The 22,542-nt window shown below is 44.3% G+C and overlaps 1 protein-coding gene and 1 pseudogene across 4 annotated transcripts in view; both read left to right on the forward strand.

Annotated features, from left to right (window-relative positions):
- TBC1D8 (TBC1 domain family member 8) overlaps positions 1 to 22,542 on the forward strand; it is a 112,849-nt gene that overhangs the window by 85,296 nt on the left and 5,011 nt on the right. For 3 of the 4 annotated variants that reach the window (XM_070573469.1, XM_070573468.1, XM_070573470.1), the window contains 11 exons: positions 875 to 1,025; positions 3,400 to 3,614; positions 4,567 to 4,684; positions 7,168 to 7,453; positions 8,205 to 8,334; positions 8,481 to 8,579; positions 9,211 to 9,279; positions 12,377 to 12,617; positions 13,163 to 13,228; positions 21,135 to 21,224; positions 21,643 to 21,740. In XM_070573469.1, the coding sequence (XP_070429570.1) occupies positions 875 to 1,025; positions 3,400 to 3,614; positions 4,567 to 4,684; positions 7,168 to 7,453; positions 8,205 to 8,334; positions 8,481 to 8,579; positions 9,211 to 9,279; positions 12,377 to 12,617; positions 13,163 to 13,228; positions 21,135 to 21,224; positions 21,643 to 21,740 (1,563 nt within the window). Of the gene's footprint in view, positions 1 to 874; positions 1,026 to 3,399; positions 3,615 to 4,566; positions 4,685 to 7,167; positions 7,454 to 8,204; positions 8,335 to 8,480; positions 8,580 to 9,210; positions 9,280 to 12,376; positions 12,618 to 13,162; positions 13,229 to 13,589; positions 14,092 to 21,134; positions 21,225 to 21,642; positions 21,741 to 22,542 lie in introns of those variants that run through there. The other variant, XM_070573471.1, reaches the window with a different exon arrangement.
- Positions 13,775 to 19,042, forward strand: LOC103553242 (ubiquitin carboxyl-terminal hydrolase 15 pseudogene; annotated as a pseudogene).

Genomic DNA, 22,542 nt, shown 5'->3' on the forward strand with positions numbered 1-22,542 from the left:
TAGGGAGAACCGGAGGGAAATGTCACGTACAGTAGGGTAAACAGACTAGAAATTGTACTTGAAATGGTGCCGGGGCAGGTGGGGAGCTGTGTTGCTACCACGGGTACTGAGGTGGCTGTGAGCACTGTCACCTGATGACACAGAGGTGCTCAATTAACTCTTGTTGACTTAACACATGAGAATATTGAAGGGATGTGTAAACTTCTCCCATTACTGGAGAATAAAGATCATTAAAAGGGTATATAAACATCTTGTTAAAAGGCGCTAAAAATTGTGGCCATCTAGGGATAATTTTAAAGGATTTTTAGTTGCCTAGAGAAATAGTATCTTTCTTGTAAATGCAAGTCCTCCTGTCTCCAACGCCTGTGTTGTTTCTCCTAACTTTCACTAAATAATTTCTGATAATGAAAACAATATAATTTTTCATGTTTCAGTTTTTCCTCTGGCTGGCAGGAAGCTCAGGGCAAATTATGATACCCCCTTGCTACCCTTTGCCCTCTGAGCTGACCTGTGTTTCAGCAGCTGGCTCAGTGTCAGCATCCTGAGGGAGCTTCCCGTAACGTGGCCCCATCTGCTTTGGGCGCCTTTACTGTTTGGACAAACATATTCTTACTGTCTCAGCTTTGCCAAGGAAATGGCATTTTATCTGTGTAGATGCTCCCCCTGGGCCCTGAGCTCCTGCAGGGCTGCTCTTCTGTGTTCTTCTTCACACCCTCTGTGCCTGATAGGGGTTCAGAAATATTTGCTGAACAAATTGCTGTCACTGTGGGTGCCTCCGTTAACAGAGGCGACGTGTCTGTTGTGGATTGTGGGTGGGCTGTGGTGGAAGGTGTGGACCGGCTTCTTTATACATTAGGAATGTTTCCATTTCCAGTCCAGGGAACAGATAAAAATAAGCCTGTGGAACGACCACTTTGTGGAATATGGTAGAACGGTGTGTATGTTTCGCACAGAAAAAATTCGGAAGCTCGTGGCCATGGGGATCCCTGAATCTTTACGTGGCAAACTCTGGCTGCTTTTCTCAGGTGAGTGTTTCTGGTGTCTTTAGGCCAAATGTTATTCCTGGAGCAGACGAGGAACAGAGGCCCAGATCTGAGCAGTGTGTGCTTGTGCAGACAAGTTGTCTGTCTTTGGAGTTCCCAGCTGAGAACTTCAGAACCCTTACTGTGTTAGCTGTAGGACCTTGGTCAAGTTGCCTGCAGCCTCTGGGCTGCAGTATCCTCCTTGGTCAATGTGAGGTCTGGCCAAAGTAATCTCTTCTTTAAAAATAACTTTATGAGTCTCTTCATAGTTCTGAGAATTCTGTTAAGAACCCCTGGAAGTGAAGTGTCTTTCTAGAACATGAGTTCTGAAATAGACTAAACAAAAAGATCTTCCTGAGTTGTTCACTTGCAGGGCCGTTGAAATGAATCTTCAGAGCACATTTTCTGTTGGGCCCTCTTCCGTTGAAGATGTACCATCCCCAAGAGGCAAAATTGTAGAGATTTCTCTTCTGTCCCTTCTCCTCCTCCTATACTACTGGACCCATTCATTGATGGCCGTACCCAGCCTCGGGCGCTGGGACTCTGCCTCTGCTGCTGTTGGTGACATCTGGGAGTCCCTCGTCAGAACAGTTACCGATGGACGGGCTGAGCCAGGGACCAGACTTCTCCAGAGACTTGCTGAGCAGGCATCTGTCTGTCTCTCTGCATTGGGTGTGAGCCATTTCGTCCTGCTCAGTGGAGGAGCTGGGGCCCTACGAGCAGGAAGGGATGGCCCCTGCCCTCTGGGGTGTGACTTTGCTGCCCCTTTCAGGGTGTTCTGGGAGGCCTGGCCCAGAGGCCCACGCTCCCCAGGTGAGCTGCGGTGCTCGTGTCAGCGGTGAGCCTCCTGGAGGCTGGGCCTGGGCAGCTGGCCTCTCACTCTGCCCTTTCCTGCTCCTCCCGTGCGCCAGCCTTGTCCCATCCATCACCCTCAATCCTCTATCCTCTCTCTTCCTCATCTCTCCTCACAGAGAGCCCAGCCCCTCCCCTCCTGCCCAAGACGCCCAGCTGCAGATTTCATGCTTTCCGGCGGACTGGCATGCATTGGCTTGTTGCATTCATTGCTGCTTCTGCTACCCCTGCTCCCCGTTTCCCAGGCTGAGTGTACGCCTGCCTCCCGCTCGTTCCTGCAGCCGCCTACCGAACACACATCGTCGAAGCTCTTCCTCTTTAAAGTTAAAAAATGCCTTCTGTAGTTTTGTATTTAATAAAAACAGTGTATATTCATAGTTGAAAAATGACAAAATAGGGAGGAGTGAGCAAAGAAAGTACTATTACCTGTAATTCCACTACCTGAAGGTGACACCTGTTAATGCCATTTATAGTCTTCTAGATCTCTCTAATGAACATATATAAACACACATCCTTTTTATTAAAAACACTGCTTAGTTCATATAGGGCTATCTTTTCATTCAGAATGGAATGTTTCCTTTGTCGACAGAAAGTAGTGTAGTGTTTAAGCTCCTGCGCAGTGAGTGGCAGCTGTTGGCGTAAGTGCTGACCAGCGGCAGGAATGCTGTAGTGGTGGTTTATTGGATGCGATGGGAGTCACAGTCGCTGCAGATGACAGAGCTGAGGAGCGGAGTGTTACACTAAACCCGGTCAGAGATAGAAAACGTTAACTAGCAGCTAAAGGCAGAACTGGGTCTTTTCTGCTCCCCCCGCTCTCCTGGGACCTCCCTCTGTGGGGCTGACATCAGTCCAGGAGCCCCACCTGCCCCCAGCCCCAGAGAGGGAACACTGCCTAAACCACAGGTGCCCCGGTGCTGGATCCTCACACGGTGGTGACTCACTCGTCCGCTGACGTTGCCCACCGGCCAGAGGCCTGGCACCAGCTTGGGGGTGGGTGTGCCATGCTTGTTGTCCTGCACGTCACGAGCCCAGCCTTCAGAGCTTCCTGTTGGCTGCTTGTTGGCTCCTTGATAATTGTTTGTTAGCTTTAATCATGATTGCACCTTCTCGTCACATGTAGGTGCTTAATAATTTCTTGTTGAATTAATGCATGACAATTGTTTGTGTATATATGTATGTGTAAATGTACGTGTGTGTGTATATGTATATACATACACATATATACGCTCCTCCTGTTACTGGGGAATACAACTTATTAAAAGCATATTAATCAAACCGTTTCTACTATGACCTTTTCGCTGTTCTCTATATAGGTTATTCTTAGAAAAGCTATATTATTTCTTTTTGTTCTTTCTTTTTTGTTTTTGGCAGAAATGAAGTCCTTTGGGTTTGTGTGGTCTCAAAATATTTTATGTCCCTCAAGTAATGAGACCTCACTGAGGTCCTCCAGCAGCACGAGCCCTTCCTCCTGGTGCCACTATCCTGCTAATCAGTCCCTCTTAAAAAATTACTCTTAAATCGTCAGATGCCGTGACCGACCTCGCCTCGCACCCCGGTTACTATGGGAACCTGGTGGAGGAGTCCATGGGAAAGTGCTGCCTGGTGACAGAGGAGATAGAGCGGGACCTGCACCGCTCCTTGCCGGAGCACCCCGCCTTCCAGAACGAGACGGGGATCGCTGCTTTGAGGAGAGTGCTGACGGCCTATGCCCACCGGAACCCCAAAATTGGGTACTGCCAGGTGAGGCGCTCGCGAGGAGCAGAAATCCTCCCGGCTGCGTCCCGTGTGGACCTCCCAGGCTCTGGGGTCTGTGTTTGGCCGTCCAGCCCCAGCGACCGTCGCAGAAAGGCTCTGTGCTTGGTCCCTTCCCCTGAGGAATGTATTGAATGAGGCCAAAGGAAGTCGCCTTCGTATAGTCCAGCAGGCTGACGATTGAGACGTAGACGTTACCGGAGCCTGAGAAGGGCGTGCGGAGGCTGTCTGCGGCCCCTGCGGGCTGCGCTGCGGCTGGCGGCCATCATGCCTCCGTGGAGCCTTATCTTTCCAGGCTGTGACGGAGGTCACAGGGATTATTGCAAAGATGGCAGTGCTGTTTGTAGGTCAAAGACCTGCTTAGGGCACATCGCTGTCCGGAGATGTGAGGTGAGACGTGCTCTGAGCAGTTCGTCAGTTTACTCGGGAAGGTCACTCGGCTGACGCAGGGATGAGGTAAACAAGCACACAAACCCAGTAAATTAAAACCACAGCCCAAACCCCAGCACAAGGCTGCATTAGAGAAGCTTCTGACATTTGAAAGTAGAAGATATGAAACTTCGTTTAACATCTGTGAATAAGCAAAAGCAATGGGTGAATGAAGTTGTGTGTGTATGTCTGGGTCTGTCTGAACATATACATAGAGAATATCTGGATTTGATCTGAGCCTGAGGTGTGCACCAGAGCTCAATTCAGCGTTATTAGTTGGGGACAGGGACGGAACTGTGGCTGGCCGCACAGCCTGGCACGTCCTGTGAGGACCATGTTGATGTCATGGTCATTGCACTTCTCAAGTGTCAGTGTGGTTGGGGTACGCTGGATCTCTCATCGACACTGTCTTGACTGTCGTGGGTCATTTGGGCTTGGGTGTTTTTTAACGTCTCTGTGGCACCACGTGGTCTGGTCAGTAACTGTCTCCTCCTCCGTGACCCCCGAGCAGTCCATGAACATCCTGACCTCCGTTTTGCTGCTGTACGCCAAGGAGGAGGAAGCCTTCTGGCTGCTGGTCGCTGTGTGTGAGCGGATGCTGCCCGACTACTTCAACCACCGAGTCATCGGTAAGCTGCCTCCTCCCGCCCCTCTGTACCTGGGAACGCGGCAGAGCCGGGCAAAGATGCTCATTGTCAGTCCTGGTTACAGAACGCCCTGTGCCACTCAGCCAGTCTCTGCACAAACACTGTTTGGTTCTTGAACTTGCAAAACTAACTGGTGTAGTTCTCTGTACACTTTTGGCAAAATGGTGGAATAAGGTAACCTGAATACTCTCCTGCTGTGAACACCTACAGATTTTGGATAAAAAACAAACGAATTATTTTAGGTGGCTAGCTGAACTTTCAAGAAGGCAAGAAAAATCCCTAAGCTCAAGAAACCAGTCAAAAGGTAAAAACCAGAGTGGTTTTTCACTGATGCTGTGTCCTGGAAAGGGGAGGTTCTTGCTGTGGGTACCAGGGAGCTTGTGTGGACAGGAGATGTTCCCTTCCCCTCGAGGAGAGGAGGTGGGTAGAACAATGCTGGAGACCCTTGAGGCCTGGACCCAAAGGGCAGACTTGGAAGACTCCTCCCACTTGCATAAGGAAATAGTAAGAAAGCCCGGTCGTTGCTGTTGGGCTCTGGGCAGACCTGCGACCCCACAGTTCTCCTGCACTCGGTGCCTCTTTCATTCAGGAGACATTTGAATTTGCACAATTTCTGTGGTCCAGCAACCTCCCAGTGGAGAAAATGATACAAAAATTATATTGGCTTGGTGACACTTAGGGACACTTTTTAGTCATCCAGCTGAGAGATATGGAGATGGCCTAAAATTAGGGTGACAGTAGTGGGAACAGAAACAGAAGAACCAATGTGAGACAGAATTTGGCAAAGGACTGGATGGAGGGGGCATGGCAGGAAGAAGATGCTTGAAGACCAATGTCCTAAGAACTGAGGGAATGCGATGACCACTGGGGAGTATGGGCAGGGGTGGGGGTTGGCGGGGAAGGGGTGGCCACTTCGTGCCTTTTGGTGGCCTCTCGGTGTGTCTTTAACTGTCTTCCCTGATTCCCTTCATGTGCCCGAGTGGCTATTTGGCTTGCTTCCCTTTTTACTTTATATTATAGGAGGCGGTTTAATGTCGTGCAGAGAAGTAAGTAATTAGAGCCTGTGGGGTCATCAGGAGGCGTGTTGTCGAAGCCAGGGACGGTTGAGGAGTGTTGCTATGGGACAGCTCATACTCAGCAGGGACCAGCAGACCCTCCGTGATAATGTATACACCTGTGTGACCACCACCCCAATACAGGGTGGAGGATTTGGAACATTTCCATAACCCACAAAGTTCCCATCTGCCCCTTTCCTGCCACAGGCAACACTTGGTACTGATTTCTGTCACCATGGATTAGTTTATCCTGTTCTTAACTTGGTGTAAATGTAATAATAGGGAATTGTCTCTTTTGTGTCTGGCTTGCTTTGCACAACGTGATGTTGGTGCATCAGTAGATGGTTCCTTTTCATGGCTGAGTAGTATTTCACTGCACACTCAGACCATGATGGGTTTATCCAGTCACCTGCTGATAGACATTTGAGTTGTTTCCAATTTTTTTTATCATAAGTTGCAGTGAACGTTCATGTATAAATCTTTTTGTGAATATATATTGTCCGTTTTCTTGAGTATTTACCTATGAGTAGAATTGCTGGGTTGTAGGTTACATGTATCGTAAGAAACTGTCAGTTTTCCAAAGCAGATGTAACGTATTCACATATCTCATATGAGCAACATATGAGAATTCCAGTTGTTCCACATCCCTGTTAACACTTGGAATTGTCTCTCTTTTTAATTTTAGCCATTCTAGTGGGTAAGAAGTGATATATCATGGTGGTTTTAACTTGCATTTCTCTGATGATTAACGATATTGACCATATTTTTCTGTGCTTACTGGCCATTTGTTTAGCATCTCTTTTGAAGTGTCTGTTCAAATCTTTTGTCTATTTTTTAAAAAAATATTTCAGTTGTTGCCTTCTTAATACTAAGTTGCAGGAGTTCTTGGTTTTGGATACAAGATTTTTGTCAGGTGTATGTATTGCAAATATTTTCTGAGTTTGAAGTTTGCATTTTCATTTCATTAATGGTGTTTTTTGAAGAACACCAGTCTTTAATTTTGATGAAGTCTAATTTATAATTTTTTTTCTCTGGTTAGTACTTTTTGTATCCTAAGAAACTTTGCCTTTTTCTTATATTTTCTTTTAGAAGTTTTATAGTATTAACTTTTGTATTTAGGTCTGTGACATTTCCATTATCTTTTTCTGCATGGTCTGGAGAAGGGGTTGAGGTTCTTTCCCCCTCCGTACAGATATCAGGTAGATTGAGCACTGGTTTTGAAGAAGACTGTTCTTTCCCCGTTGAATTACATTGGTCACAGTGTCGAAAATCAATTAACCAAGTGGGAGTCCTCTTCTGGACTCCGTCTGTTCCGTCGCTCTGCTTCTCTCAGAGTAGTTTTAATTTCAGACCTTCTTTAGAGAGTGTGAGGCCCTCCCCGACCAAGTCTCCGTGGTCCCCCTTTTCCAGGGGCCCAGGTGGACCAGTCTGTCTTTGAGGAGCTCATCAAGGAGCACCTCCCGGAGCTGGCGGAGCACATGAATGACCTCTCAGCGCTGGCGTCCATCTCGCTCTCCTGGTTCCTGACTCTCTTCCTCAGCATTATGCCTCTGGAGAGTGCGGTGAATGTTGTGGATTGCTTCTTCTACGACGGGATCAAGGCCATCTTCCAGCTGGGGCTGGCTGTGCTGGACGCTAATGCCGAGGACCTGTGCGGCAGCAAGGACGATGGCCAGGCCTTGATGGTCCTCAGCAGGTGGGCTCTGGCTGCGTGCTTTTGTGGCTGACTGGGGCTGAAGTGGGCAGCAGCTGAGCTCTGGAAGACAGACAAGGGGAGAAGGCAGGAGCCAGTGCCCATCAGCGCCATCACTGTGAAACTTTCCTTTCCACCCTGCCGCTTGTCACCCTGCGGCCCCCCGGGCGTATGGTGAAGAGTGCCATCTTCCCTCACTCCTCTCCATCAAGTGAGAGCCCTGGAACAGAGGGCGATCAGTGCTTTTCTCTGAGGAGATTCAGATGTCTTGAGTCTCGGTGAGGGGCACAGGGAAGTGTCGGCCTCAGGCAGTGGACTGGAGGTTTCAACATTTTTTTGTGCAGGGGCTGGTGTGCTGCACTGAAAGAAAAGTCCCGCTAAACTGAGGACTGCAACCTGGGTCTCTTGGCGCTGAGGGCATGTTGGATGACAGAAATGAAAGATTCCCTTTCAGAATATTATGGAAGCTTAAAATCGCACACAGGCCCAGAAATTTGTATTCACTGGAGAGTCACTGATGCCTGGAGACCTGGCCGTGGAGCCCAGGTGGACAAGTCTGGCTTTTTGGGTGTCTCTCCTTTTCTCTAAAATGAGCACAGTGGTTGCTCCTTTGCCCTCCTCCCAGCGTTTGGAGACAAATGGGCTTTGTTTGAAGGTGCTCTGACATGTCTCATGGCCTCTGCAAAGGCAGTGGGTGTTGTGTGGTGCCCAGGTGGGGGTAAACCTGTGCTCCAACGGTGGGTGGTCTCCTCAGGTTTCTAGATCACATTAAGAATGAGGACAGCCCAGGACCCCCCATTGGCAGCCACCATGCCTTTTTCTCTGACGACCAGGAGCCTTATCCTGTGACTGACATTGCTGACCTGATCCGGGACTCCTACGAGGTACAGAGGCCCTGCCCCACCCCGGCCCGCACCCCTTGCAAGCTTGTTCAGGAGGTGGATGTTGAGGAGGGTTTCCTGGGCGGCTGCTTGTTTCCTCTGTGTGCAGAAGGGGATTCTGTGAGTGAGGGATCCCTCGTTTCCTGCAGAAATTTGGAGACCAGTCAGTGGAGCAGATCGAGCACATGCGCTGTAAGCACAGGATCAGGGTTCTCCAAGGCCACGAAGATACCACAAAGCAGAACGTGGTGAGTAGAGGCCTCCTCAGAGTGGCTGCGCACAGGCAGGTGCTGACTCGGGAGAAGAGTGTGTCCCTGTTGGTCACCTAACGTAAGAATGCCAGCTCATTGACTTACTGATTTTTGCATTGAATTAAAAACTGAATAGGGTGACATAGTGTAGAAACAGTATGGGTTTTAGAGTCAGACAGATTGTGAGCAAATTAACCACTGTGAGCCTAAGTTTCCCCAGTTGTAAGATGAGGGTGATAATACCCACTGTATGGGGTTAAAAGAGGTATGGTGTCTAAAATGCCCAGCACCGCTGGCCTGCAGTGAGGGTCTCTTGTTATTTGGGGGCCTCCCTGCCCATGCTCTGTCTTTGCTCGCGTTTAACTTCTGTCGGAACTTACACATTTGTCCTGAGGCACTGATGTGTGAATGAGAGAGAGGTTGGGGATGAACGCCTGAGAAAGTTCCAGAAAGTGATCCTTGTGTCAGAAGGGAACAGACACTGTCCAGTAGACAAGGAGCAACTCCTTGAGGGAGGTTGGCGCTAGGTGCCTGGTGTCCCACACCAGGAGGGAGAGCCCCTGCTCCCTCTGAGTCTCCTGGATGCAGGCGGAGAATTGACTCCATCACTGTTTATTCTTTCCTCAAGCTCCGTGTTGTTATCCCAGAAGTCTCAATTCTTCCTGAAGACCTAGAGGAACTCTATGACTTATTCAAGGTAGGAAAATCTGGGAAGGGGAGGGAGGGTCGGGCCCGTGTTGACGTTGCCCCTGCGCCTGTTCTGTGGCAGCGGAGGCTGGAGTGCCCCGCCTGCCCCTCTGTCTTCACCTCGCCTGCGCGCGGCTCCTGCACTGAAGCTGGGCGCTCTGCCAGGAGGGCCTTCAGGGCCTGGGATCTGGTCCTCACTCTTCGCTGAGTTCCCGGCTGATAGTAGGAGTAGACGGAAGGGGGGCCCTTACTGAAGCGATCACCTCATACACTTTTATTTACTCCTAACCCCATGCACAGCACACGTATACATATCTTTGTGTGTGTGTGGCTAGTTTATGTTCTCTTTTCTCTTTGATGCTGTTATTAACACTGTTCCAGGTTACCACATAGTCTTACTCACATTTAAATAACTTTATCTAATTGGTAATATTAATATACTAAACCATATTTCTGATACTTGGATATTTAGGTGGATTGCCAGGTCTTGCTACTTAATCACCCTGCAAAGAACATTTACAAGTGCCTTGCTAGAAATTTTCTTGCTCGAAACAGTAAATAAAGTGGGGAAGAGAGGCAGACACCTTGCTCAGTCCTGCCGCCCTGGCAGTGGAGGAGGAGAAGGAACAGTTGCAGAAAGCGGCTCTAATGTTGAAAAGAGTCTGGCCTCCAGAGCTCTGCCTGGTGGGAACTTGAGCCGCTGTCACTTCTGGACTCGTGCTGCCAACATAATTGAAATAGTAACAAGCAGCACTTCCGGCTCTTCTAAGCAGAGCGTTGAGGGTTGTCCGTGCGCCTGTCCTGGCGCACTTCCCTGCATCCCTGAAACGGGCTGTTGGCTTGGATTCCGGGCGCACCTCGTTCATGACAAGCAGGATGGGTGGTGAGGACCACTCAGGTCCATGTGTCCTGTAAACATCCCCTGTTTTCAGGTTTTATGGTTTCCTCTGTTACATGAAGAGAAAACACCAAGTCAAAGGTTACTTGGTGTCCCAAATCCACCTCTCTTTGGCTCTCAAGGAGGAAAAATAGGGAAACAGCGCCTTATGTATTGCGTAAACCCACTCTTACTAATCATCAGTCAAATTCATTCTGTTGCTAGATTATCAGGCCCCAGAGAGCATTTGGTCTCTTTTTAATATTATTTTGCTTGCTTCCATGTCCTGGTTAAGACTTTTATTTTCAAACTTTAATTTAAAAAACACGAAACAAAGAAAATAAAATTATACCTACTCTCACCATTAAAAGAAGAAAAGTAAAACTTCTGAGCAAAAAATGAAAGGGTCTCGTTCTGTCTGCACCTACAGTTTCACCTTGTACAGGCAATTCCTGTTAAGAATACAGTGAATATCTTTTCTGAGTTTCCCCTCTTAAACTATATCCCTCTGTAGACACACACACACTTTTTTTTTTTCCATGTAAAAGTGAGATTGTGCTACACATAATGGCCTGCAATTTTTTATCATGGATGTTTTTCTAGTTCCGTATCTACAGATCTCTTCTCATTCTTTTTTAATGGCTGCACAATTTCATTGTAGGGCTAAACCGCAGTTTATTTACCCATTCACCTCTTGAGGGACATTTATATTGGCTCCAGTGTTTTGCTGCTTTATCAGCAGTGCTGCACTGAGCATCCTGGTGCCGTTGTCTGGACACCAGCGCTGCTGTTGCTGTAGGGTGGGTTCCTTAGGGATGCACAAACCAAATTTTAGTCAATAATGTTAAGGTGTTTTTGATTTTTCAAATTGCAGTTCCACTGATGATGTCTAAGAGTGCCCATTTGCACCCACTCAACACTTAATATTATAGATTTTTAACAATTTTGTTAGTTTTGTAGAAAATTGTTTCATTTTAACTTAAATTTGCTTACTCATTAGTGAGGTTGAATAGCATTCCATAAGTTTATTGGCTAATTGTATACTTCTTTGTATCACCTGTTCATATCCTTTGCCTATTTTTATATTGGTTTGTTTTTCTATAGGATTCTGTGTAAATTGGTTGCGTTAGTGCTTGGCCTATATATTATTACTGTTTTCTTCTGGGCAGGATTCTGTGGGCCTTTAGTATCATAGGATGCACAAATGTACAAGGAAATTAATAGTGTGTTTTGGGTTTTTAGGAATGGAAATTTATTAGACCTTTGTTTCACACTTAAAAGTTCTTGTGGTACTTTTCACAATCCTGCAAAGGCTATTTAAAGAACATGGCTGCAATGAATATGACAGTAAAATTATAAATGGCATTTTGGTTTCTGTCCAAGGATTCTTACTTGCACTTTATAGCATCTGCACTTGTTTCTGTGCCATGCTTATGAGGGGGCAGGATTGAAATTGTGAAGAACTCTGAAGTCACTGGGAAGCATTCCAGGGAGGTGAGATGTCCGAAGAGGTGATTCACTAGGGGCGTGAAAGATGCATTCTAAGGAGGCTGCCCTGGTCCTCAGCGACAGGGCTGGTGTGGACTGCTTTGGTTTCCAGTCTCTTCCCAAGACTTCAACTTGCCTTTCGTTTTTGTTTTTTTTTGACTTTTAACTTTTTGAAATTGTTAGTATAGTCATGTGGTTCAAAATTCAGAATGTATCAAAAAGCACACAGTAAAAATACTTGCTTCCACATCTGGGTCCCTACCTCCATTTTCCCTTCCCATAGGTAACCTATATCTTTATCCTCTAGATTTCTCTAGTACTTTTTGATTTCCAAAGAATATGATTTTAAGAGAAAATATCAGAATAAAAATTGTATGTCTTCTCTAATTAAAACTATGGCATCTGAACATTTAAAATGGTTAAAATCATAAGTTTTGTTGCGTTTTTGTTACAATGAAAAAAGAAACTTTAATAAAGGAAAAAAACGATGTCAAAATTATGTATTCATGTGGGCAAGGACTACAGAGTAACAAGGAGAAACTTTTTACACGTCTGGTTAGAGTGGTGAGATTGTGAGTATTTAATTTTTTTTCATTTGTGTTAAAATCTTGCTTGTTCAATACATGATAATTTGGTGAGGCAAAGCAAGTCACGAGAGAAGGCCATGTGAGCCGTGGCTTTTAAGCGTGCACCTCCCGCAGGCAGTGCTCTCGCTCACAGATCCCTCTCTCCTTGTTTTCAGAGAGAACACATGATGAGCTGTTACTGGGAGCAGCCCAGGCCCGTGGCGCCGCGCCATGACCCCAGCAGGCCCTACGCAGAGCAGTACCGCATAGACGCCCGGCAGTTTGCACACCTGTTTCAGCTTGTCTCGCCGTGGACCTGTGGGGCCCACACGGAGATCCTGGCTGAAAGGACTTTCAGGCTTCTGGATGACAACATGGACCATCTCATTGAATTCAAAGCATTTGTGAGCTGTCTCGGTATGACTCCATGGGTCCTTATCTCACTGAGCTGTTTTAGGATGTGAGACTGTGAACACAAGACAAAGTGGGTTGTGGAGCAGGCAGATCCACACGGTGAAGTGTACTTGTGAATGGCCTCATGTGATTTTGTGATTTTAAAAATCACTCTCTGGGCTCCTCTCATGACCACTTTTATGCTTCCTTCAGTGGGGGTGGGGAGAGGAGCCCAGGCTCCCAGCATACAAGCTCATTGACCTTGTTCTTGGCACCCAGGGTGTGGTGGTGGCTTGTTAGGAGCCGTGTTCCTCTCTTGCACTTAAAATCTTTCAGAAGGTATGAGGCCAGACAAAACTCCCAAGGTTGTCTTGTAGCTCAGCAGGCACCGACCGCCACCTTTCGCGGTTTCGTCTCAAGCACAGCGTGTGTCTGGAGGTAGGGCGGGGGGCGTGTTGCCTCAGCAAGTATTGACCTTACTAAGCTCTCTCCCCATGGTGAGTTTGTGCATGACAAATGTACTTTCACCATTTGCAGCTACTCAGTCTCTCTGTTTTTAATTTTTGCAGATATAATGTACAATGGAGAAATGAATGAGAAAATTAAACTGCTATATAGGCTTCATATCCCTCCAGGTAAGAAATTCTAAGTAGAAAAATCAGGTTTTGTTCTGCCTTGACACAAATCAGCTTTGTGTATGACACTGAAGTTCTTCTCCTTTTAAGTTTTAGACTCAAGGCAATAGACGTTTCTAGTTTGGGGTTGCGGATCACATATTTTGAGTTCTGTATTGCTTGGCTTACAGGAGTGGTTCCCAAACTTGAGTGTGTATCAGAGTCACCCAGAGCTCTTGTTAACGCACAGTTACGGGGCCCCCTCCCAGAGGACCCCACTGAGAGCCACTGGCCTGTGGAATGTAGGGAAGCCAGACCCTGGTTGCCTTAAGAGAGAGTTATTTTAGCCTGCTACTTTTGAAGGGTCGTTTTATTTTTCCAGCACATAAGACCACGCTTCCTTCAGATTTAAGCAGTGGTAACCAGGACACAGGAAGCAGTTTTGAGACCTGTGAGATCAAGCTTGGCGTTAACGTTAAGGTATATTCCTTTGAGCTTTGAAGCTGATGGAGGTGGATTAGGAATCCCAGAGGGTCTCCGAACACCGGTGCCATGTACTAGTGTTGGATGGGGCCTCTGACAGAACTTGCCGAGGAGCGAGCGAGGGAGGGAGGCCGGCAGGCTGGGAGGTTCCAGGGCTACGAGATCCTGGTGGCTTTCACAACTAATGACACCTATACAAAAGCTGAAAAGGCGCGTGGACATTATTTGTGGGCTTTCTGGGTACACTTCCTGAATTCAGCCATCACTGATTTGGCATATGCTTCATTATGCACGTCATCCCCAGTGGCCACAGATGGCTCCTCCTCACCCTTCCCATGGACTCGTTATTACTTTACTGCAAATTATTTAGCATCAATGAAGTTCTTTGCCTTTTATGCCAATATAAGTTATTGAGTTTGGTTTTTTATTTAATTTGCCCTTATTTTTCATAAATATCTTCCTATTCACATAGAAGATACCCATAATTGTTCCTGTATCATCATCGTCGTCATTGGCATCATTATCATCTTCTCATAATCATTAATATCTGGTATTCCTAAATAGAATATGATTAATTTTATTGTATTCAGTTATTTTATCTTGATTTTTTTCTTTGTTTGTTTTTTGAGGAAGATTAGCCTTGAGCCAACATCCACAGCCCATTCTCCTCTTTTTGCTGAGGAAGATTGGCCCTGAGCTAACATTTGTGCCTGTCTTCCTGTTTTATATGTGGGATGCTGCCACAGCATGGCTTGCTGAGCAGTGCTAGGTCTGCACCCTGGATCCGAACTGGTGAACCCCAGGCCACCGAAGCAGAGCACTTGAACTTAACTGCTATGCCACTGGGCTGGCCCCTTGGCTTTTAGATAAACTTTTGGGATAATTTTAGATTTATAGAAAAGTTGAAAATATAGTACAGAGTTCCCATTCTTGATATATCTTTAAATTTATTGTTTTTTAGATTGTCTTTTGAGATTGATATTTGATTCTTGATATAACTTCATAATGAATTATTATTTTCCAAATTATAAGTTTATTTCTAAAAGACATATTTCAATTATATCAGTTCATTAAAGGCATTTGTAGACCTCCATGGCTTCAGAAAATCAATTTTTCAAAAGCCTTTTGAACATATAAAATTGTAATATTTATATTGTATGACCCAGAATCTAAATTGTTAAATCAAGTGGAAATTAAGATTTGATATATTATTATTTGATATATTATTGATATATTATTTTGCTAACCTATAGTTAACATTTGTATTTTTGATGTAGTTTAAAAAAAATCTTACGAATACAGACAACTGAAAACCTCTATTTTAAAACATCAGTTTCCCAAGGCCATGAAGACTCACAATACCTTTAGGTACTTTTCATTTAAATAGATTTAATTTTAACAGATATTTACTTTCCACTATAATGAATAAGTTTTTGATTAAAAGGGGCAAAGACACTACTCAGAGAAAAAAGAAAAGTTTAGGGGCCTGCCTGGTGGTGCAGTGGTTAAGTTTGCACGTTCGGCTTCTTGGTGGCCTGGGGTTCACCGGTTCGGATCCTTGGTGCGGACACGGCACTGCTTGGCAAAAGCCATGCTGTGGTAGGCGTCCCACATATAAAGTAGGGAAAGATGAGCACGGATGTTAGCTCAGGGCCAGTCTTCCTCAGCAAAAAGAGGAGGATTGGCAGCAGATGTTAGCTCAGGGCTAATCTTCCTCAAAAAAAAACCGAAAAAAAAAGTTTAACTCACTAATTAGGAAATCTACTGAGGATTACCTGCAGTTTGAACTTGTGTGCCTGGAGAGTAAATGTCTGCTCTGCCTGAAGGGAGGCGGTGCTGCCCATCGGGCCACATGGTGACACCCACCTGTGCAGAGTGCCTGGGATTCTGCAAGGACGATAGAGGAGGCAGAGGGTTCTGAGAGGCTGCTTACAGAGGCTTCTGATGCAACTCAGGAAGCAAGGCAGAGCTAAGCCCAAGGCCTCACAGTTCCAGAAGAGCCCACTTTATTAAAGCTCTGTGGTGAGTGCAACACTGTTTAGCAAAGGAAATAGTAAAGAAATATTCCAGGTGATTTGATACCCTATCAGGTGATGTAGAGACAAACAGTATTCCAGAAGATTATTAAATCAGGAGTTTTCATTGCAGATTGATAAATCTACAGATATGGTCATTTTGCTCAGTTAATTATACAAATTGGACTTCCAAAAGTCAATTTCCTGGGAGAACATGAGGCTCATTAGAAAGAAGCATCAGGCAGGCTGCTGAGAGGGACACACTGGAAATGGTAAAGGGACACAGAGGAAGGAGGCACTTGGAGGCTTTCTGTAAGAAAGTGTACTGAGAGGAGCTGACGTCAGAGTTCCTCCCGGAAACAGAGGTGCAGGGAGTATGTTACTACATCTGCAGAGTAGGCTCCAAAAGGCTTCCTTACTGGTTTGGCTCCACATTAAATGATGTTCTTAAAATGCTCAATCTAATAAAATTCGAGCTGCTCTAGTCTTTGTGTTCAGCTTTGTGAAGAAATAGAGATTTCTTTCTGAGGTCTTCCATACATCCAAGTGCATTGCTGTCCAAAGGAAAGTTTTGTCAGGAAGGTGAGTTAAAAGGAAAAACCTTGTGAATAATTCCAATTTGCAGTTTGGTTAAAGATAGTTAGTGGCTTTAAAAAAGGACTTAAAATATTAAAAACCTGAATAAACTTAATTGAAAATTGAAAGAGTACATGAAAGTATATTAACGTACTGACAAAGTATGGATTCAAATAAAATATTCAAATTAGAAAAGAATGAAGTTATTCTTCATTAGAAGAATGAAGTTAAACATTAGTGATGTTTAGTCAGTGTTATAATTTGAATCCTGAAATATAATTATTGACTAATCCAGCAATATCTGTATATGAAGAAGTGCTTTGTTATTTTGAAACATTTGATATGAAAAAATGTTGATTAGATTCAAAATCCAGGCATATTAGGCAAAAGAATTTCAACATCACATTTGTCAGTAAGGGAGAAGCTGTTTGATACACAGAATGATTACACACTTGAAGTAAAATCCAAAACATTTGAATCATTCAAATTCTCGGTAATGACAAGAAAGAAGTTTCTGTCAAGTGTAGAAAAATGCCATTTGCTTCCACTTTCCTGTCCAGTTTCTCACTTATGGTGACAGTCTCTTTTGAAGAGGTCATTATTTAAAGTCCTAAGCAAGAATTGCATGTAGCCCTTTCAATATTAATATTAACATGAAAACTAATGTTAAGGAGTCCTGAGTATGCTAAGATTTCAGTACCATTTGAGTCATTTTGTTACTTGACAAAATCTATTTTGTTCCATTGCCCATGATAAAAGTATGTACCATGAAAATTTAAGTTCGTTTACTTAGAATGGATCCACTTTCTAACCCCATCCAGTACAATTGGAAATACACAAGATCTTTGCATGACATCGTCTGCTTTGTCAAGAGGACCTGCAGATAAGGTGATAGGTCTGATATATACAGTCATAGATTTCACAGCATATTCACTGTGGATAGAAACCTTAGCAGTATGGAATGGGATATTATGTGTTTGAAATTAACATCAACAGGATGGAAGATACAGAGCATGTGACAACTGCTGTTTGCCCGAGAGGAAAGTTTGGCACACAGGTTATCCCCATCATATTGGTTCTTCACTTTTTTCTTGGCCGTTTCTTATGGTTATACAGTTACTAGGATACGTTCCAAGACCCCCATTGGATGCCTGAAACCGCAGATAGTACTCAACCCTCTACTATGTACTATGGTCTTTTCATTTAAAGGAAGCACTTATGACTTCTCTCTGGCATATCCGAATTGCCAGCATCATCACTCGCGCACTTTTATTTGTTAAACAAATAAGGGTTACTTGAACACAAGCAATACCACGGCAGTTGATCTGATAACCAAGAGGCTCCTAAGTGACTAACAGGTGGGTAGTCGGTAGTGTGGATCTGCTGGACAAAGGGGTGAGTCACGTCCCAGGCGGGATGCTGTCAGATTTCCTCATGCTACTCAGAACCGTGTGCAGTTTAAAACTTATGAATTGTTTATTTCTGGAACTTTCCATTTAATATTTTTGGACCACAGTTGACCACAGGTAACTGAAACTGGATAAAGGGGGACTGCTGTACTAAGAAACAATACTGAAGATAAACTCTATGGTCTGCTTTTGAGAATGTGCTAATATGTCAAAATATCTACTGGAATCCAAGAAAGTGAAGGATCCTACACTGCTCTAAGGACCCAATTATTAATGGAAATGGCTCAAATGGCATATTTGAGGACGACTGAGCAAGTGAAGCAGAAACAGAAGAGCTAAATGATGAGTCCCAGCAGGATCAGGAGCCTCCTCAGAGAATGAAGCAGTCGTCTGAAGGGTCAGTTGCGGAGAGAATGATTCTGCAGATGGATGGTGTGCTCAGGAGGCTTAGGAAGGTCAGCTTCTCACAGGACACAGAAAATGAGAGGTTGCACTCCAATTCGATGACGTAGGCAGCACTGACAGCTACATCAGAAATGACACCAGGCGTATTCGATTGGATGAGAGACAGTTTAGGCCAGATGAAAGATCTGTTCTTTGGATGGGGATCCTGAGTTGAAAATGCCACTGAGGAACATGAAAAATGTAGAACAAAAACCTCCTAGAAAAAACCTTTTGTGAAAATAAAAGATTCCATTGAAGTTTTTACAAAACAAAAGCTAGGTGTTGAAGATCCGTGGTATTATCCAAATTGTCAAGAAGCCACTAAGAAATTGGATTTATGATCCCTGTGTCCAGTACGTGTTACATCTCAAGTGATTTTCTTACAGGAGCTATCTGAGACACAGCTCGTTGATTTAGTGGGTTTTCCTATCACTGAGGTGGATATGTTGGAATTCTAATTAATCCAAATGCAAGGCCTTGCTGCTACAGTTCGATTGCTGTTTCCAACCACTATGGAGGGGCAAGAGGGCACTATACTGCTTTTGCAAGAAAAAAATATGACGGAGAATGGTATTATTTTGATAACTGGAGTGTCTCAGCTGCATCTGAAGGCCAAATTGTGATGAAGGCAGTATAGGTGCTCCTCTGCCAGAAAGGAGGCACTTTCAGTGGGGACTGGCTTTTTCCCTCCACAGGCATCCCATTTAGAAAGTGATGAAGACAGCAGTGGTAACAGTGATACAGAAAATGAAAACTATGCACACTGACTAATGGAAACTCTTAAAGCTGGAAAGAAGAGACCTTCCTGCCGGTGGTATCTGTTGAAGTGATGAAGTTATCTACCAAGTTAAAACAAAAGTCTGAGTTGGGGAGTTTCAGATAACCAAATGAAATCCTTTATCAGATTTTAACTTGTGTAGTGCTTGAAGTGAGACACAATGAAAAGTGTAATAGGAACGTCTCTTAATCCATTTATAATCTTGAATTATGAGCTGCATATATATAGGAATGTAAAGTAAGGTTACATTGATAAAAGTTAATTCAAATAGCTCATTTAAAAAGATCGAAAGTACACGTAAAGATCGTATGTAAACTAAGCTTTACTGTTTTCCCTAATATATGGCATTCTGTGTTTCTCATCATGAAAGATAAGGGGATGAACTCCAAGCTTCCTCCGGTGTCCTCCAGTGTCCAGTCTGAGTGGTGGTGGTTTCTGTGTGCCAGGACAGGAAAGAGGATGAGCAGCTCTGCCCTGTGGGTTGGTTGGCCTTTCCGCCTCCTGGTCACTGTTGATACTTCACCTGCATCCTTTGTGGACACTGGCCCACCCCTTGAATTAACTGCTCCTCTCTGCTCCCATGACATTTGTGCGTCATGGTTCTTCTGTTAGAGCGACTTGTGTACGCGCTTCTTCTCTTGTCTGACACACCCAGCTACTTGAGAGAGGGTCCCCCTGTCCTCTGGGCATCCCAGCAGCTACTACCTGGGAAATTTGTTTCCGTCATGACTGCCCCAGTTCCATCCAGGGTGTGGAGGAGTCTCACATAGACCACCGTGTAGAATTCTTTTTGGGAAAAATTGGAAAAATATGACTCAATATCTTTGTTATAGAAAAGACAGAACAAAACCAAAAACAAACAAAACCCAGAAACCTACCTCCCAGGTAGGACGGAAAGTATCTTATCAAGGCTTTAGTGCCATCATGTGGATATTTGTTGGATGACAACTGAATTTCGCCTTTGACTTACTCTCAGTGAATGGCTTACTAGTAAGTTTCAGCCTTTTTAAAATATGAGGATCCTTTGTCTCTAATCCCCTTTATAATTGTTTTTTTGTAGAAGCTTTATTGATTTACAATTTCCACACCATACAATTCATCCATTTAAACTGTACAATTCAGTGATTTTTAATATATTCACAGTTATGCAACCATCAACAGTCACTTTTAGAACATTTTCATTACCCCAAAAGAAAGCTTGTACCCTTTAGTTGTTCCCCCAATCCATCCATTTCCCCCTGATTTCTGTCTTTATAGATGTATCTGTTCGGGACATTTCATATAAATGGAATCACGTAATATGTGCCGTTTTGTGTCTGCCTTTTATTTGTTATGTTGTCAAGGTTCATCCATGTTGTAGCTTATATCAGTGCTTCATTCTTTTTTGTGGCCAAATAATACTCTGTTTGATGGGTATGCCGTAATTTATTTATCCATTCATCAACTGACGGACATTTGGGATGTTCCCACTTTTTGTCTCTTAGGCACAATGCTACGAAGTGTACAAGTTTTTTGTGTACAAGTTTTTGAGGAGATAAATGTTTTCATTTCTCCTGGGTATATACCTAGGAGTGGTAACTCTATGTTTACCTTTTGCGGAATGCCAGACTGTTTTCTAAAGTGGCTGTACCACCGTACATTCTCACAAGCAGTGTAAGAGGGTTCCAATATAATCGTGTTTTAGTATATTTCAAGAGACCTCTTAATGATAAAATGCTGCTTTGAATTCAGTAAAGCTTTTTTCAATTTTTGTTAGAAATTATGTAAGTATAGCAGTATGTGCTCATTATAGAGAAATAATACCATGGGAAGTTTAATCACCTATTATATTGCCATCCAGAGATTGTGTATTTATTTCTAGAGTTTCTTATATGTGTGTATGTGTATACATATATATATATATATGTCTTACAAAATGGGATTTTACTACATGCATTTTCCCAGGACAACATGAGCAGTGTCCTTCTGTGAATTTGCATTTCATTAATTACAACAGGAACTACATAGGTCTGGGAAAAGGCACTCGCTGGGGTGTAAAATATTTTCTTTGTTCTGTGTATGCAGACATGCTTGGTGTATGGCTGGGTTCATGGATCCTGAAAAGACTGCAGCCCACAGGTTGGGGGCTGCTGGCTTAGCCTTCACTTTTTTTTGCCTAAAAAGTTAAATTACTCTGTCAGTTTTGGGAAGGCACAATAATTTGTTCAATTTTTTTTTTAAAGCACTCACTGAAAATGACCGAGACAGCCAGTCACCATTAAAGAATCCTCTGTTGTCGACGTCGCGACCCCTGGTCTTTGGGAAGTCAAATGGCACGTACCTCTTTTCATCGTTATCTTCCTGTCAGGCCTACCATGAAGTAGGTGGGAGTGACTTCTTAGAAGCTGATTTGTCTGTTCCTTTCCTCCTGTGAATGAACACTGAGCCCACTGCTTCCAGAGGCCAGAAGCTCTCCTAGCTGCAGTGTATTGGGTGACTGCCCCTCAGTCTTCCCACCGGGCTTATTCCTCTTGCTTGGTGTTTCAGAGGTCCTTGTAGCAACAGCCACCACGCTCCATTCAGTTGTTGTAAAGCAGACTCTCCCTCTACTGTAATCTCCGCTTTTCAGTTTGTACGTGGAATTGCTTAGTGGGACTCCTCATCCCCTCACCACCTGCTTCCGTGTACTTTCCTTCTTGCTTTCATTGAATTTATTTAGATTAAATTATATATTGTTTTCTTCCTCTCAAGGTGATGCATTTGATTATCAGAAACAGCTGAAGCAGATGATTAAGGATTTAGCCAAAGAAAAAGATAAAACTGAGAAAGAGTTGCCCAAAATGAGCCAGGTATGGACTTTCTTCTGTGCAGGATTAACTGTTTTGCCGAATGTTTTGTTCAGAGGTAAGCTTGATAATTGAGCTTGGGCCCCTTTACCTCCAAAGCCCTAATGAGAGGATCTTGTAACTTTTGGGAGCTGAACATTTAAATGGGAAATATTTAAATTGTGATGTAGGCCCAGTGGTGCAGCGGTTAAGTGTGCACATCCTGCTCCGGCGGCCTGGGGTTCGCCAGGTCGGATCCTGGGTGCAGACATGGCACCGCTTGGCACGCCATGCTGTGGTAGGCGTCCCACGTATAAAGTAGAGGAAGATGGGCAGAGATGTTAGCCTCATGGCCAGTCTTCCTCAGCAAAAAGAGGAGGATTGGCAGCAGATGTTAGCTCAGGGCTAATCTTCCTCAAAAAAAAACACATTGTGATCTTTTCGGATATTCCAAGCTCTTCAAAACAGAAGGCTGCCACATGTCTTTGAAGAGTTTTTATATCAAATACATTTCCCCGGGTTGTGATGAAGATTTATTCCCTAGAGTGACAGCAGCATTTGGGAGCACTGTGGATGCAACATTCTTCTCTTAAAAAATATTAGTGTACTTTCCGGTTTCTTGAAAATAATTGGCTGCATAATATACAGTGCTCATATGAGTCTCCAAAACCTCCAAGTATTTGTCAATAAAGGGTTCTTTGCTACACTCAAGTGCCATTTGATGGTGGTAGGTTAGTTTTTAAATTTTCTATTTGAAAACGATTCTTCCCAGTGTTTGGGAAATGCAGGCTTAAAGTTGCAAACATTCCTTTATTATAGCACTTAA

Source organism: Equus przewalskii, chromosome 14 (genome assembly GCF_037783145.1).
Source record: "Equus przewalskii isolate Varuska chromosome 14, EquPr2, whole genome shotgun sequence".
Lineage (NCBI taxonomy): Eukaryota > Metazoa > Chordata > Mammalia > Perissodactyla > Equidae > Equus > Equus przewalskii.